Below are 18,593 nucleotides of genomic sequence, written 5' to 3' on the forward strand. Positions count from 1 at the left end.
TCATAGCACCACTTCTTCATTCACTTATATTATGTAACATATTTTTGTATTTGAAATACATTTATTGCTCAAGTTTCACACTACTTTCTGTAGGTGACAAAACTTTTATCTTGCCAAAATTTGACCTTCATGTCTTCATTGAATGATAAATCTTTTTTCAGTGAAACAAATATATTTTTGTACATTCAACATCATTTGGGAGGGTCTTAGCTTCGACATATTTACATAAAATACATGCTAACTGCCTGTTTTTTTTTTTTTTTTGCTTTTAACCACGAATCGAGACTGTTTTACGTTCATATCTATGAAGAATTCAGGAATTCAAGCTTTTATTGACAAGAATTTTCAGCGTTAAAAGCTCTTTGTGTTTCCACTTGGTCAGCTTTGATGGAGATAGGCCACCTATGAATCGGCCCCGCGCCCCGTGTCTTGTGGTGTGTTAGTGTTTGCATGGGTGGTGACTTTCTGTTACAAAATAGAACAAAAACAATAAATGCATTAAAGCAGATATGACAAATATGATGTGGTGGGTCAAATATGGCCTCCAGGCCTTGACTTTGACACCGGTGTTTAGTGAAACCAAACTTGAGGCATGCCTTGAACAATAAGTGTAGTTGCAGTCACACTACCATACTGCCGTCTTGGCATAGTCTGGATTTAAGCAACACCTTTGCAGCAACTGAATACTGTAAAATGAATACAATACCTGACTTCAAAACACAATATTGAACACATCAGTAATAACTGAAAAATTCCAAATGTTGATGGAAAAAATGAGTAGCGTGACAGTGACTTCAAATGTCGGTGAGGAAACTTTTTAGCTGCCTCTGGTTTCCATAATGCAAGTGTAGGCTAGGCACAGCTGTGTATTTGATTGTTTTCTCCTGTCTAATCGTAAGTAATCCTACTATACACCCTCCAGCAAACTGCAACGGTAAACAATAGGCATCACAAAACAGCAGGACCAAATTCATCCATAATAAATAGCAATGGTACCTTACTAGCTGGAAACCTGACACGTCATGCTCAGTTTTCATAAACAACGACACACTCGCTTTAGTCCACATTTAGTAATATGCTGAGGCAACACTTTCATTAGTATCACCGATTGCAACATAATTACAATATTAACTATTTGAACCAATATTTTGCTAATTTCTATTGCCTAATCATGAATCAATGGTTCGAACTCACCAGCTTGCTCTTCAGGAGTCACGCAACGGTTGCGGTCGATAGCTAGGGTCCATGGTGGTGAGCAAATGCAGTAGTAAGACCCTTGAGTGTCTACACAGAGGCCGTTTTTGCAGTTGGCTGGATTGTCACATTCATTCACGTCTGCCCAATAAAAGAAAAAAATCATCACGGTCAAGTCAAGGTCTTTGGGAGAAGATTTTAGCTTACTCACCTGCTACCTCTGCTAGCACACATTTCTTTTTGTCGGGGTCTTGGGTCCACGGTTCCTTACAGTTACAGTAAAAGGAGCCTTCGGTGTTGACGCAATAACCATTTATGCACAGAGACTCGTCGTGACATTCATTTACATCTGAGGGAATCAAACACAGACACAAACACACATTTATGGTGCCCCTCTTTAGTACTTTCAGTTTGATACTGCTTTCATATGATGTTGTAATTATGGTAAATACAACTTGTCGAGTCGAAAATTGCTTGCATGTGAGCGCCCCCTCAAGTTGTATTATCTCCTGGAAAACTGCCATTTTATTATGGTACCCGAGTTTCCGAGATGGGACTGTCGCCACCCAATGTGAGTACCGACAGGATGTCAGTGCCGCATGGGCACAGTTTACGGCAGGCGAGCAATGTGAGTCGGGCACGCGTACAGTAACAAACCGGAAGCATAAGCGAAATTGTGTTGAACTGCTATTAAATTGTACGGATGTCCAGATCGCATATTTTTGCGTCCGAGTCACCTGATTTTGAGAATCTGCCGATACCGAGTCCTGATCCAACACCGATTTTTAAAAGAAATTTTGACAAAAATTCCAAACGTTACTGTGCCAACGTGCCGCCTTCATAATGTGATTTAAAAATAAGAATAACATAGAAAAATGCTTCTTTTGATTAAAATCTTCATCGAGTGAGTCCACTCACGCTTTGACGCTCACACAGCTGAGAACAGCCTCACTTACACAATGGGTTGCCACAGCACACTTATGCAAGTTCAATGATGATTGACACATTTGCGCCTTTGATCGTAGAGCTACCGAGCTTCTCTGTGAGATCAAAGCTACAAACCTGTCAATCATCATTAACTTTAAGTACAAAACACAAGCCGCACTGCTCTGTAGGAGGGAGGGTGAGCGGCTGTGGCGCTGTATGAGCATGAAGCCGAAAAACATAAATACTAGGGCTGTCAAATGATTAAAATTTTTAATCGAGTTAATCACAGCTTAAAAATTAATTAATCGTAATTAATTGCAATTCAAACCATCTCTAAAATATGCCATATTTTTCTGTAAATTATTGTTAGAATGGAAAAATAAGACACAAGACGGATATATACATTCAACATAATGTACATAAGTACTGTATTTGTTTATTATAAAAATAAATCCACAAGATGGCATTAACATTATTAACATTCTTTCTGTTGAAGGGATCCACGGATAGAAAGACTTGTAGTTCTTAAAAGATGAATGTGAGTACAAGTTATAGTAATTTTATATTAGAACCCCTCTTAATGTTTTCGTTTTATTAAAATTTGTAAAAATTTTCAGTCAAAGAATAAATTAATAGCTCGCCATTGTTGACGTCGCCAAGCGGGACGTCACATGGGCTCCCTGCAGTTCTTCCACAGTGTCTTTAACTACGTAACTAGTGATTGAAATACACTACAAGGCGTCAATGGCGAGTTTTAAATTAATTAGAGATCTAGCCAACGAGTGCATTTTGCCCCTCAACTGACGCCGTAGTTTCCAGGTTCATTGTACCTTACGTTCAATTGAGTGTTGACTTCACAACGTACGAGACCTCTGATATTTTGTATTTTGTGACAAAATATTGCCATGTAGTGTATTTGTTGAGCTAAACGAAATGTTTGAATAGAGTTTGACCAAAGTCTTTGTAAGTTTTATGTGTATTTTGCATCGCTATTTTGATTGGGAATGCCAGTTCTCTATGCATTGAGCGCTTTTCTTTTTGTGAACATTATTTTTTTTGAGCAATAGGAATATTATTTTTGTTGTGCTTTCACTAAATAATAGTGCAGCGATTTAACTGTTCAGCCCAAATGCATGAAGGGAAGTTGGGCAACCATGACTGTCAGTTCTGGCTGCAAATGTTATATGTTCTGCGTTGTGTTCAATGAAGTGTGTTAAGAAATAGATCATCTCCTATCATTCTTACCCACGTCGCTCGCCACAAATGTTTGTTGTGAAAGAGTTGCCAAAGCTTAAGCCAATAAACGGTAAGGTCCAATGAACCGCACCGCTCAATGTTAAAAAAAAAAAAACATCATTGTAATCTGTTTGAGGCAATGCATGAGCGGGTTATTCAGCGCATGTGTTAAATGCGTCAAGTATTTTAACGTGATTAATTTAAAAAATTAATTACCGCCCGTTAACGCGATAAATTTGACATCACTAATAAATATGTATTTTTTAAAATTAAAAACCCTAGCCTTTTCGATTAAGATTCTCTAAAAAATGGCCCGATCGGCCTGATTTCCGACCACGTGATCGGATTGGAACATCCCTATTAAATTGTGCTTGCATGTATGAGATTATGAATATGGGACAGATAAATATGACTCTTGCACAAGTAAAAGTAGTCAGTGTACAGCTTATATAGCAGTGTAAATTTATTGTTCCCTCAAAATAACTAAAAAATACAGTCATTATTATTATTAGTATTACTATTATTATCAAGTATTTATAAACATTGTTTTAAGAAAATAAAATCAACGAAACACATCACATACCCAAACTGTCGTAAAAAGGTTGTAAATCAATGCACGCACGTTTAGCTTGTGCATGTACTACGCATTCGCCACTCGCATCCTGTCGGTACTCACATTGGGTTGCAACCGTTTATTTTTCAAAATGGCGGCATGCGAACAAGAAGTTGTGAATGGTAAGGAAATCCAAGTTTTAAAGAAGATTTATCGTCAATTTGCTCATTTTATTATTTTCTTATGCCAGCATCAAAATGTAGTGTACACATTTATAAAACCCTTATTTTCTTAAAGCAACACTTGGTAACTTTTCAGTTTTGGTCGATTTTAGTGACGCCGGTGAACAAAAGCGGTAGTATTTTGCCTTAAGGGAGACTACGTTTCCCATGAGGACCAGCGCATACCCGCATAGTGGCGTGAAATCATGATGGTCTTCTGCAGATGGATTAAACAACATTTCTGTTTCCAGCGGCTGAGTGAAGGATGAAAAGTAATAAGGTAATGAATCCAGTTATGGCTAAACAATAGCATATGACAGTTAGCAACCGTGTTGCTTAATGTGGCTAAAGAACTCGTCAGCACTGATGAGTTAGGGTGGGGTTGGGGTGGGGGGGGGGGGGTCATCACACCAGTAAGTGCAAGTCGGGCCAATGTTTATTTTTTATATCCTGGTAGCCTCCCTTTCTTTTCCCTCCTCAGACAAAACTTTTTGTCTCTTTTGCTGCTCTGCCATCTTTGCAGAATTCGCGTGAAAGCATCGACTTCCGTCTTTATAATGAATGGGGAAAAGGAGAAGTGACGTATGTCGTAAAGCAGTCAGCACATTTGTAGGTTTTTTTTGTGTGGCAGGGTTCCTGCTACCCCCCTCAAAGTTAATTAGTGCCAGTGAAACTAATACAGACCCCCTCAAGATATAGAAGAGGTGTCATTCAACTAGTTGTCAGTCGACATATCATCACAAATGTTTTGAAAATATTTTACAAAGGTTGAAAAGGTACATAGTGTTGCTTTAAACAAGTGGTTGCTAAAACCTTCAATTACAAACAAAAACTTACTGTTTGCATTTTGATGCATTCTATTCTTATTGTAGTAGATGAATTAATAGGTCTAAAACCATTTTGCCCACGCAACAAACCAAAATGAAAACCACGTCTGCTGTGATTTTTTTTTTTTTTTTTTGCTACGACAACAAAAGCACATGAATAGGACATACTAACTACCAGTTAGCAAGTGGTAAGAATCATCTTTCCCAGAGCATGTAAAGGCAGCATCACACCAGCAAAATGTGTTATGCAAACCACTGTAGTTGACAGCAATAGACCATTTGAGATCTGAACTAAATAGTATCGCTCGTCAAATAGACTATCTGGACACTTACCGATGCACTCGAGAAGGTTGCTGTCATAGTAAAAGCCACGCTGACAGTAGCACTCGTACCCTGGCTGAGTGTTCTGACAGCGACCCTTCTTGCAGATTTCATCCGCAAAAAGAGAACACTCGTCAATATCTGTGAAGGAAGGCGAACACGTAAGATAAGTTGTGGAATAAAGAAATTGACAAGTGTGATGACTATGCGTACCCTGGTAGGCAGGCCGGCTATACATGAGTCCTTCATCATAGTAGAGACCCTGTCCATTTGGACATAGGAAGTGGAATTCAGCTGGATGGATAAGACAGCAAGAGTAAGATTAACATATCTATCAGACATTCCCAAATTGCATTTTGAGGTATGTCATGTTTTTATGTATCTCATAAAATTGTGACTTATTTTGAACCCATTAAAAATGAATGGTCGATCATTGAATGGGTCAGGAAATAATTCTAGGATATTCAACAAAACAATTGATAAACAGAAAAACAAGCTATTTTCATGAATTTCATCCTTCTGTTGTGAATTGGAATTAGTTTATCATTAGTACACGTCCAATCCATTTGAAGTGGGATGGATGAATGAAAGAATGAACGAATGTTCATTCGCTGCCACCCTCCCACTTCAAATGGACTGGACGTCTATGACAGCCAATGCCAGGTATTAAGTTAATTTCAAGGCATTTCTCGTTATTTCTTGTTGATTTTCGGTCACTTCCTTTTCCTTTCGGGGTATTTACATGTCACTTCCTGTTGATTTTGGGTTACCGAAAAGGAAGTGACTCAGGAATGTCCCCAAAAGATTAGAAAGTGACTCAAATAAACAGGAAGTAACCTGTAAATGCCCTACAATGACAAGGAAGTGACCTTTACATGCCCACAAAAGACTAACTGTGAATGCTCAGGTTTCAGTGCCATTGACGTCACAAGACGTCCAATCCACTCAAAATTAATTGGATGTCTAGAGCAGTCAATGGCAGGCAGTGAGCTAACGTAGACACTATTCCAGAGGAAAATTGTTGTTGTTTCTTTTTTTAAAAAGTGACCCCTTTTTAAAACGATACATCGATTCTTTGTGGGAGCATATCGATAACTTTTTGTGCTCCAAGGTATTGCAATATATCACTATTGTGACACCCCTAATGCGCCTTACAGTCTGAAAATGACGATACCGTATTTTCTGCACCTAAAAGCCTTCAATTTTCTCAAAAACAGACAGTGCGCCTTATGATACGACGCACCCTATATATGGATCAATATTGGTTAATCATGGCATCACATTCCCTTTAGCACAGCACCGTCTAGTGGATTTATAATGCAACCACTGCTGCTACTACTACTACTACTGCGCCTTATAATGTGCTGCACCCTATACACTGCTGGCCAAAAGTATTGGCACCCCTGCAATTCTGTCAGATAATGCTCAATTTTTCCCAGAAAATGATTGCAATTACAAATGCTTTGGTAGTAATATCTTCATTCATTTTGTTTGCAATGAAAAAACACAAAAGAGAATGGGAAAAAAATAAATAAATCATGATCATTTTACACAAAACTAAAAGTATTGGCACCCTTTGAAAAATCATGTGATGCTTCTCTAATTTGTGCAATTAACGGCATCTGTTACTTCCCTGTGGCACATAACAGGTGGTGGCAATAACTAAATCACACTTGCAGCCAGTTAAAATGGATTAAAGTTGACTCAACCTCTGCCCTGTGTCCTTGTCTGTACCACATTGAGCATTGAGAAAAGAAAGAAGACCAAATAACTGTCTGGGGACTTGAGAAGCAAAATTGTGAGGAAGCATGGACAATCTCAAGGCTACAAGTCCATCTCCAAAGACCTGAATGTTCCTGTGTCTACCGTGCGCAGTGTCACCAATAAGTGTAAAGCCCATGGCACTGTGGCTAACCTCCCTAGATGTGGACAGAAAACAAAAATTGACGAGAGATTCCAACCAATGATTGTGCAGAAAGTGGATAAAGAACCTCGACTAACATCCAAGCAAGTTCAAGCTGTCTTGCAGTTCGAGGGTACAACAGTGTCAACCGGTACTATCCGTCGACGTCTGAATTAAAAGGGACTCTATTGTAGGATACCCAGGAAGACCCCACTTCTGACCCAGAGACATTAAAAAAACAGGCTGGAGTTTGCCAAAACGTACTTGAGAAAGCCATAAACCTTTTGGAAGAATGTTCTCTGGTCAGATGAGACAAAAGTAGAGCATTTTGGGAAATGGCATCAACATAGTTTCCAGGGGAAAAAAACGAGGCCTTCAAAGAAAACAACACGGTCCCCACAGTCACACATGGCGAAGGTTCCCTGATGTTTTGGGGTTGCTTTGCTGCCTCTGGCACTGGACTGTTTGACCGTGTGCATGGCATTATGAAGTCTGAAGACTACCAACAAATTTTGCAGCATAATGTAAGGCATAGTATGAGAAAGATGGGTCTCCCTCAGAGGTCATGGGTCTTCCAGCAGGAAAATGTCCCATAACACACTTCAAAAGTCACTAGAAAATTGCTTGGGAGAAAGCACTGGAGACTTCTAGAGTGGCCGGCAAAGAGTCCAGACCTGAATCCTATAGAACACCTGTGAAGAGATCTGAAAATGGCAGTTTGGAGGCTTCTCTTCAAATCTTCTGGAGCAGAGAGACCTGGAGCAGTTGGCCAAAGAAGGTCTAAAATTCCAGCAGAGCATCGTAAGAAACTCACTGGTGGATACAGGAAGCGGTTGTTCGCAGATATTTTGTCTAAAGGTTGTGCTACCAAGTAATAGGCTGAGGGTGCCAATACCTTTCTCCAACCCATTTTTGGAGTTTTGTGTAAAATGATAATGATTTTTTCCCCCCCATTGTCTTTTGTGGTTTTTCATTACAAGCAAATTAAATGAAGATGTTACTACCAAAGCATTTGTAATTGCAATCATTTTCTGGGAGAAATTGAGCATTATCTGACAGAATTGCAGGGGTGCCAATACTTTTGGCCAGCAGTGTATATGAAAACAGTTTTAATATAGGCTATTGATTCAAGGTGCGCCTTATACTCTGATGTTCCTTATAGTGCGGAAAATACGGTACAGTATATGTACACTGATCAATAACTTTAACCCTGAAGATTTTTTGGTAGTACCTGAGTGAGAAACAGGACATGGGTAGATCTCGCAATGGTCTCCCCATCCAACCCCGATGGAGCAGCAGCACTCCTGCTTGGTGACGTTGGTGGCCAAGACGCTGTCACAAAACACGGTGTCGTCCAGGTTCAGGTAGCATTCCTTCTTCTCATCTGCTATCATTTGAGGTGCTGCAGGAGTGGTATATTTTGATACTGTAGGTCAACATCTGACGTGTAATTAAGTGACTTTGGAAAGAATGTTGAATCATCTAACAACAACACTAATATAATGGGGAAAAAAACTAATTTTTCTTTGTCATTATCAGTTCAGCAATAAAATCTTTTAGCATTCATGCGCCATTACTAGAGTTGTCTGATAATGGCTTTTTAACCGATATCCCGATATTGTCCAACTCCAAAATTCCAATTTCAAACCTATATATGCCGTCATGGACTTATTATGAACATACTGTATTATGGCTAATTGTATTGTGATGCCACAATGGATGCTTTAATAATGATAATGCTCACATAACAAATCCAAAGCATCTTAGTTTCGCCAGTTTGTCATTTTTGAGGGGAATTTTAAATCAGGCTGCTTCGGAAAGCTATGCTTGGCCAATATCGTCGTCCATTGAACATGGCACGCCCGGTGGTGGCTCTGTTGTGCAATTAACGTCTTTAGTGGGGCAAACTAAAACTCCGCTCAACACTGGCTGTGCTCTCCAGCATTTCATGATCCACATCTTCAATCCTTGGTTCTCGCTCAGTAATTGTTATCGCTTTTGAAAGCTGTAGTTTGAAAAAATTACCAATCTCCATCTTGCATCTTCTGTCCTCACGTGGTTTTGGCTAAGCAAAGCAAATGACCGTCTCTAAGGTGCTAATCACATGATTTGTAGAAAAATAATATTGATCCATGCTAACAATTTTTTTTCTATTCATTTTTGTTGTTTGTTTTATTGCTTTACAACATTTTACCGGCAAAGTCTTAATTTTAAATCCATATATAGGAAAGTCAATTACATGCAATGACGTTTTCGTCCACCAGGGGGGCAATCCCCCCCCCCAATTAAACTCCGTGTATGGCTCCAACGCTGCTGTCCTCCGTGCCTCTCGCTCTTTGCTAACATACCGTATTGGCCCGGATATAAGACGGCCCCTATTATAAGACAACCCCCTCTTTTTCAAGACTCAAGTTTGAAAAAAAGACTTTTTGAACACCACATATTTATTTATACAGAAAATAATTACAGTACACCTGAAAAAATGATTATAACAATATATTTGAGAGAAAAAGCATGTTATTTTGCCTCATTCAAATCTTAATATCTGAACCTTTAAATTTGTAAACTAAAGTGCAATCACATTCGTAAATGAATGGCTTCTGGTTTTTGAAATGTAAATAAACCAATCTATTGTGATAAAACAACCAAATTGCAATAACTGCAATAACCATCAAAGTGAGGTCTTAGTGTAACTGTAGTCTTGAAACAAATCTGAATAAGGAAAAACATTGCAATAAAATATTGCAAACTGGTTAATCTTGAGAGTAGCGGAGATCTGTCATGACTAGGGGTGCACGATATCCATTTTTTGAAACCGATACCAATATCGATAACCGATAATATATATAGAATTTTTTTTAAATGTATAACCTGAGTTTATGAACACCTGGAGGTTAAAAAAAAATAGTGGTGGATTCAACATAGATTTGCCTTTGATCTCACCGTTTTTTTCATAATGACAAGAACAAAACAGTGCGTTTCACTTCTGCACTGCCCGACAGCCAGCTAAGAATGAATGCACTTCCATAAACCACAAGGCTTGGTCTTTTCTTGCTTTCTTGCTTAATATTGTGAAAGTACAACAGAAAAATACACATATTCAATACTCAATATACAACAAACTGCACAATACACTTATACAACTATTATATGTATAGCATAGCACACTAGCTTGAGCTACTAAAGCATTGACTGGCTTCTATAACACAACTTATGAAGTTCTGTACACATGACCCTTCACCACAGAAGTAAACATATTTTGCACATCCATATGTAATAGTAAACATAAAATACTTACATATATTTCAGAGGCAAAAACGTAACAGAAAGCATTCACGACTGTCAATGCTACCGCTAGACACCGCAATGTGTAAGTGATTGAACCAAACTACTGTAACAAAAAATAGGTGCATTGAATTATTCTGACCAACAGGTGGGAGCAATGCCCCGCAAATGGTCAACTGATTTCCCATACTATTGTGTAAACTGCAAAGCCAGAACAGTACATATTATCGGTCCTAATATAAATGTTATTGGATTTATCGTGATGACATCATATTTCCTATTATCGGACCGATAATTATCGGACCAATAATATCGTGCACCAGTTGTCATGACAGAACATTACTCCTCAAGTTCAGCATTTGCTTCAATGATATCTGGTGCCATCTAGCGTCGTGAATGGGTATAATGTCTAGACCGCGAATATAAGACGACCCCCACTTTTTCAGCCTTATTTCAATGCAAAAAACACCGTCTTATATTCAGGCAAATACGGTAATTGCTGCATCAATTACGATTTGGGAGACTTGACAGTTCAGACCGAAGCCACATTCTAGAAAAATATGGCCCAGATTGGATTTTAACCACATACGAAAGTGACCTAGATCAGATTTGAAATGGTCCACTTTTATGTGACTTCTCCCATTCAGACCATCAAGTTAATGCCTAACTCGAGTTGGAAAAACATTTTAAAAAATCAGATTTGTGCATTAAGACCTGCGGTATCAACCTAGCCTAATGGTCAGTGTTATCACAGATTACTTGAAAAAGTAATTTAATTACTGATTACGCCTCAAAAAAGTAATCTAGTTACTTTACTGATTAATTCACTATCAAAGTAACTAAGTTACTTTCAAAGTAATCTATCAGTTACTTTTTACCCATTCTTCTCCCTTTGCTGCCTCAACATAAGAATGACAACAGAAAAATGTCATCACATATAATTGACTTTTGGATGATTGAATTTAAAGGGGAATATCAGAATTTCGCGCTAGTTTAGCCACTCCGAAGCCCTGAAAGTAACAAATATCTAAAAAACTGCTTGGAATTTGTTGAAATCAACTCCACCGACCAATTAAACCCCACTAACTCTAAGATTAAGCCTAATGTCAAAAATTCTGAATTTCGGGTTATGGTTAACAGCATATCAGTGCCAATGTAAAACAATGCAAACTGACGGCACAATAATCAACAACACACAAGTGGATTGTACAGTGCAATAAACACGAGGGTGGTGGCGGGAGCGGATGCGCGTGCAGCCGTGCACATTAACAACCCAGAAGTACTCCTCTCAACACACACGCGGTCAATTTGGCCACAAAACGTGGCGGCAACTAAGCACTTTACACTCAGTCGGACTTACAACACATCCCACAGATGCTAAACGAACACATCACATCATGGCATAAATGTGCAACATGCATATGATGTAAACAAAGCTTGCCAACTTGGAGCGATGACTGCCCGTCGTTGCTACGGCAAAGCTACGAAACGGCCGCGCATGTAAGGGGTCCAACATTTTGCTGATACCCTCCAGAATGAAGGAAAAATACTCACCTTCATTCATGGATAACCACAGATCAACATTCCCTCGCAACGTCTCAACACTCGGCGCGAATGTCCACCCGCCTCAGTCCCACAACACGTGACACGAGACCAAAACAGGAAATAGCTAAGAGGTTGTCATGGAAACACGTACCGGGAACCTTTTATTTGAGCATTTTCTATTCAAAATGCTCTTTGTACATGACTAATAATAATAATAATAATACATTTTATTTCTACAGCGCTTTTCAAACACACAAAGACGCTTCACAAGAGACAGAATCACAGTACGAAAAAAGGTATTAAAAGATAAAAAAAATTAAAAGCACAATAAAAAGAAGTAAAAATATGACAGCTAGGGGTTATGGTGGGTAAGAAAGAGTGAACAGTTGTGTTTTCAGTCTAGATTTGAAAAGTGATAGAGTAGATATGCTGCGGAGATCAGGGGGTAGGGAGTTCCAGAGCTGGGGGGCGCAATGACTAAAAGCTCTGGAACCAAAGGTGGAGAGGCGGACACGGGGGACGGAGAGGGGAAGAATAGTGGTAGAGCGAAGAGAACGGGTTGGATTGTTTAGACTGAGAAGATCGCAGAGGTAGGGAGGGGCCAGGGCATGGAGTATTTTGAAGGTGATGATGAGGATCTTGTAGTTGATTCTTTGTTTGACGGGAAGCCAGTGAAGTTGACGAAGGATGGGGGTGATGTGGTGTGTTGCGGGGGTTCGTGTGTTGAGGCGTGCTGCTGAGTTCTGGAAGAGCTGCAGTTTCTGGAGGGACTTGTTAGGGAGACCGAAGAGCAGTGAGTTGCAATAATCGAGCCGGGAGGTTATTAGATTACAGACCAGGGTGGAAGCGGTATAACGGGTGAGAGAAGGGAGGAGGCGAGAAATGTTGCGAAAGTGGGCTGATCTGGTGATGCTGTTGATATGTGACCGGAAGGAAAGTGTGCTGTCGAGGATGATACCCAGACTCTTAACCTGAGACGAAGGAGAGATCGGTAAATTGTTGATGGTAATAGAGAACTTATGGACATTAGGGAGTGTTGCGGTGTTACCAACTCAGAGGACTTCTGTTTTGGAGCTGTTAAGTAGGAGGAAATTGGAGGAGAACCAGGAGTTAATGTCATCTAAGCAGAGGGTGAGGGAGGAAGGTGGGAGGGAGGCGGTTGGTTTTGAGCATATGTAGAGCTGGGTGTCATCCGTGTAACAGTGAAAGTGAATGTTGTGTTTGCGGAAGATGGAACCGAGGGGTAGAATGTAGATGATGAAGAGGAGCGGCCCCAGGAAAGAGCCCTGGGGTACGCCAGCGGAGACAGGGAGGGAACTGGATTGATGGGGGCCAAGACTACAATATTCTTCATTCTACATATGTTATGAGGCAATGAAAAAATAGTAACGCAGAGACACTAAGGAAACAAACTTTAATCAGATTACTGGTGTAGAAAAATGAACGCGTTAGATTACTTGTTACTGAAAAAAGTAATTAGATTACAGTAACGCGTTACTAACTAACGCGTTACTGACAACACTGCTAATGGTCAATAAGCATAACTGCTGTGCTAAACTGTGACCAGCCCTTCTACAAAGGCAGAAGGCTTCTATAGTCAGTTTGAAGTCAACATGCATATTGGCCCAAAACGGTTAAAGAAAAACCGATGTTGATATTATCTGATGTCATTCTAAAATGCTTTTATATCATTGTTACTTGGGTAGCCGATAATATTGCAGACTCTAACCATTACTTTGGGAATTTCCATTTCTACTCCTTAAACAGGCCTGATGTGAGCTGATCCTGAGTCTGAGACTGGGAAGAATCTAATGAATGTGAGCATCAAGAAATGCAGGAGGAATGAGAGGAAGCTTACCCTCGCAGCTGTGTTTGTCCTCCGAGAGGACGTAGCCGTGATGGCAGACGCACACATACGAGCCCGGTCTATTCTCGCAAGAGCCGTACGGCTGGCAAAGGCTCCAGTCGGATGCGCATTCGTCAATGTCTGAAAGAAAAACAATGTGATCTAACTTTGTGATTCCAATCTAAACACCATCTGAAAGAATGTTTTGATAGATTAAAGCATGAAAACTTTGGGGTGCTGGTATATTTGCTTAGACATTTTCAAAACAGGCTTAGAAAATCATTTCAAACTAACAAATTGTATTTATAGCTGCACTGTGCCTTCCAGTGATGACGCAAAGGACATTTTTTTCTAACTTGCATTCGTTTCTTCATCAAGGGAGTCCTTTGAGATTTGAGCTCACTGACCTTGGCATCGCCGGCCTCCCACCAGTGTGTATCCCTTTTGGCACTCGCAGGTGTACGAGCCCATACTGTTGATACAGCGGCCTCTTTGACAGTTTGATGGCCTGTCGCACTCATTGATATCTGCAGGGACAACGATGGAGCGTAAATCACGCCAATAGAAACTGAGCTAAGCAAAGCACATGATGAACTTTTATGTACACTATAAACAACTCTTTGTCAGCACAAAAAAAAAAAAAAGGTGAATGATTCATGCCTTCGCAGTGGCTCCCTTCCTGCGTGCGTTGGTATCCGGGATAGCACTGACACTGGAACGATCCCTCTGTATTGATGCAGCGGCCGTACGCGCAAAGCCTGACGTCCTCGCACTCGTCGATATCTGTACGCCATGTGAGAAACGCGACCGACGGAAAGGTCACATGTCATTACGGCTCCACCTCGACACGGCCATTAAAAAAATGGTGATGTGATTGACACACGAGGGCGGTATGATTATCATGTTAAGGTAATGTCAAGTCCATTACCTAATAATAATTGAACGTGGAGATCATTTCCATCAGTTTACTCACCACTGCAGCCCTTGCTGTCAATCGATGGAATGAAACCTTCATTGCATAGGCAGCGGTACGTTCCGAGAAGGTTTTCACATCGGCCATTGGGACAGATGCCAGGCTTTTCACACTCGTTTATATCTGGTAAATAAATGTAAAAATAAGCTTTCAATTTTGAATCTATACTTATATATAAATAGAACTTTGTGAGTGTGTGTGTGTTTGGGTTCCCTATGGACTCCGAAATGGCTGGGCGGAATTTGACAATGTTTAAACAGGTGTACTTTCTGTTTTAGCAGTGTTGTTTTCGGCAGCCCTTTCAAATTTCGTTTTAAACTTTAGTCTTTTAATTTTTGTCTTAGTCTTTTGGACAAAAATACATATTAGTCTTAGCAGTGGTGTTACCAGGATGCCAGGTGTGGGTGGGCATGTCCCGATCGATCGGCTGATCGATTGGGTCCCATCACGTCATTTTCAAAGTATCGGAATCGGCAAAAAAATATCGGCCATGCCTTTTCTTAATATATATATATTTTTTAAATAAATCGTTTTCTAATTGTATTTAACGTTACAGACATAATACGTTACACTCAACCAGAGTCTTTAGTTTAGGCTTAAGGTAGGGTTATCAAATTTATCCCGATAACGGCGGTAATTAATTTTTTTAAGAATGTATCACGACGCAATTAATTTATGCGCTGCACGACCCACTCACGCATTGTCGCGCTCAATATGTAATGGCGCCGTTTTACCTATATAGAGAGATAAAAGGCAGCGTAAAACGAGTAGAGTGAATTTTGGCAGCCTTTGGGGCCTTATTTTAATTGGCTAAAGCCTTACAATCCCTCTCCCTACGATTAGAAATATCATGGGAAGCACTGTGGGGAAGCAAGGTAGCAATTGATGTTTTTCTTAACACCTTATGTTATTTCCCAACGCAGAGAAGATATATCAATTGGTAGCACTACGCACAGTCATGGTTCCACTTCCCATCATGCCTTTGGGCATGGCTACAGTATCATTTACTGAAAGCTCCACAAATACACTAGATAGCAATATTTAGTCACAATATACAAAGTCACAAGTCTTTCTATCCGTGGATCCCTCTCACAGAAAGAATGTTAATAATGTAAATGCCATCTTGAGGATTTATTGTCATACTAAACAAATACAGTACTTATGTACTGTATGTTGAATGTATATATTCGTCTGAGTTTTATTCATTTTTTTCTTAATGCATTGCCAAAATGTATATGACCGAGAAAAATTATCGGGAATGATTGGAATTGAATCGGGAGCAAAAAAAAAAAGCAATCGGATCGTGAAATATCGGGATCGGCAGATACTCAAACTAAAACGATTGGGATCGGATTGGGAGCAAAAAAACATGATCAGAACAAACCTAATTTTAACTACATTCATTCAACGCCAGCTAAGGTCTGTGTATAGTGTTTACAAGGTATGTGCTGTGGTAGTCAGTAAAAGAAAAGAACATTTTTTTTTCAAAACACCAATAATCGGCAATATAAATCCAATCTATCTGAAGTGAGATTGAATTATCTCTGCCACCCCTCCCAATCCAAATGGATTGGACAGCTAGTGTTATCACTAGCAGCCTAATGTGAATCCGTCCAAATTATACTGACCGTAGCAGGTGCCAGAGCGGGACTCGTGACCCGGTAAGCAGGGAACACATTCAAAGGAGCCAAGGGTGTTCACGCATTGCTCATTCGGACAACTGTCCGGGCGGAGACACTCATTTACATCTAAAATGAATCCAAATCAAATGAGCTTCCAAACATGAAATATTGCATTTTTTTTTTTACCTTCACAAACAGGGTGACGGTGTGACCTGCTGTTGTAGCCACTGTGACATTCACATTTATAAGAACCGGGCAAGTTAATGCACTGGCCTCCGGAGCCACAGATGTCCCGTTTGGCGCATTCGTTCACATCTGCCAATACGGTTAAGCAAATTTATGACCTACTCCCCCCAAAAATGCAGTCATAACTCAGCCTGACTTACCGACACACTTTAGCCTCCCGTGCTGCACCATGTGTTTGTAGCCTTGGCGACAGTGGCATTTGTAGCCGCCTTCTGTGTTGATGCAAAAGCCTCTACCCTGACCGCAAGGCTCAGAGTCACATTCATTATCATCTGGACAAGAAGGAGTAATGACTGCTTATTACATTGGACATCCATGAGACAACATTGAGTGTAAGCAAACAAAAAAGACCTAGCACATGATGTATCAAAATCCCCGCCTTTAAAGCAACACTAGGTAACCTTTCAACCTTTATAAAATATTTTCATAACATTTGTGATAAGAGGTCGACTGACAACTAGTTGAATGACACTTCTTTTATATCTTGAAAGGGGTCACTGGCACTAATTAACTTTGAGGAGGGTGGCAGGAACCCCGCCACACAAAAAAACTACAAATGTGCTGACTGCTTTGCAGCCAAGGTTTGCATAGGGACGGTAGGGACATAACACTAGCAACTTTTCCGGATACTAAAATTGTCCTCACCAACTTTTAAACAACCTTATATGCATGATATTATGAGTTCAGTTATATACCGTAGGTCATTTAGATTGTCTTCCCGTATGTTGTAAGGATAGAATTGACCCTACCATTATGTGAATTATTTTCGTTATGTTTAAACTACCATTTACCCCTTTTCACTTGCTGAATACCACGTCAAACACACGTTTGATTGGCTGGTCCTCATGGGAAACTCAGTCTTCCTTAAAGGGGACTTGGACTTAAAGACTAGTATGCTCTAATAAGCCACAATTGTTCTATTTTACTAAAATATGTCATTAGAAACACATAACATTGCCATTGATCTAAAAATCTATAGTACATGTTTTAAACTACGGAGGGCGCCGTATTTTTATATCTGCGACGGACGCTCAGGTTGATGACGTAGATTGTCACTGTCCCTCTGTAGATTGTTACTGCAATTCCTTCTACACGGCGAGAAGTTCAACACATGCGCTCATCGGTTAAAAGCAGTGTTGTTAATAACTGCATTAGAGAATAACGGCGTTACTAACGGCGCTATTTTTTTTCAGTAGTGAGCAATCTAATCATTTACTTTTCTCATCTTTGCAACGCTGTTACCATTGCTGAGGATGTAAAGCGTGCGTTACTACGTTGGTTGAATGACGCGAGAAAAGTGAGACACGGACACCCACTGTGGCCCTGTGTGGAATAGTTTTCCCAAACTTGACCTATATATACGCGATGCTAGGAGGCTCTAATAATACCTGACCGTAGCCCATAGCCTACAAACTACGCCCACATGATGCTACTGTAGATATGACATGTATATAGAAGTACATGCGAAATGATAGACTCGGCGTTAGTAAACAACAGAAGAGAGAACCTTCTTAGCAAACTTAAGTAACATTTTATTTAAAATACTCCTAAATCGGCAAGATCTTGAATTTAATCTATCTTTAAATGATGAAATAGTTTTAAAACTTTCATATGTCGAAAGTAGACAGATGGGAACTAATGCAATAACTGGAGCAATTTTAACAACTTTAACAGTTGATTCACAACATTAAATGACTTCCAAACATAGCAAAGGTTACTATCTAGTTATCGCAATATCCACAATACCCCTGAGTCTTGTTAAGTTTAGGGTAAAGAATTGAGGGCTTTTTTTTTTTTTTGAATGGAAAAAAAAATCATGAAAAGTAAAACTAGTTACTCTGCCAGGTAACTAATTACTCTTACATTCAGGTAACTGAGTTACTAACTCAATTAC

At 39.8% G+C, this 18,593-nt stretch overlaps 1 protein-coding gene across 3 annotated transcripts in view; it reads right to left on the bottom strand.

The window, feature by feature from the left end:
* ltbp3 (latent transforming growth factor beta binding protein 3) overlaps positions 1-18,593 on the bottom strand; it is a 99,337-nt gene that overhangs the window by 13,419 nt on the left and 67,325 nt on the right. For all 3 annotated transcript variants that reach the window (XM_057820837.1, XM_057820838.1, XM_057820835.1), the window contains 12 exons: positions 16,840-16,971; positions 16,640-16,768; positions 16,460-16,579; positions 14,832-14,954; positions 14,519-14,641; positions 14,266-14,385; positions 13,871-13,999; positions 8,414-8,584; positions 5,493-5,573; positions 5,292-5,420; positions 1,406-1,543; positions 1,195-1,335 (listed from right to left, as the gene is read on the bottom strand). In XM_057820837.1, coding sequence (XP_057676820.1) covers positions 1,195-1,335; positions 1,406-1,543; positions 5,292-5,420; positions 5,493-5,573; positions 8,414-8,584; positions 13,871-13,999; positions 14,266-14,385; positions 14,519-14,641; positions 14,832-14,954; positions 16,460-16,579; positions 16,640-16,768; positions 16,840-16,971 — 1,536 coding nt within the window. The remainder of the gene's footprint in view (positions 1-1,194; positions 1,336-1,405; positions 1,544-5,291; positions 5,421-5,492; positions 5,574-8,413; positions 8,585-13,870; positions 14,000-14,265; positions 14,386-14,518; positions 14,642-14,831; positions 14,955-16,459; positions 16,580-16,639; positions 16,769-16,839; positions 16,972-18,593) is intronic.

Source organism: Corythoichthys intestinalis, chromosome 18, assembly GCF_030265065.1.
Source record: "Corythoichthys intestinalis isolate RoL2023-P3 chromosome 18, ASM3026506v1, whole genome shotgun sequence".
Lineage (NCBI taxonomy): Eukaryota > Metazoa > Chordata > Actinopteri > Syngnathiformes > Syngnathidae > Corythoichthys > Corythoichthys intestinalis.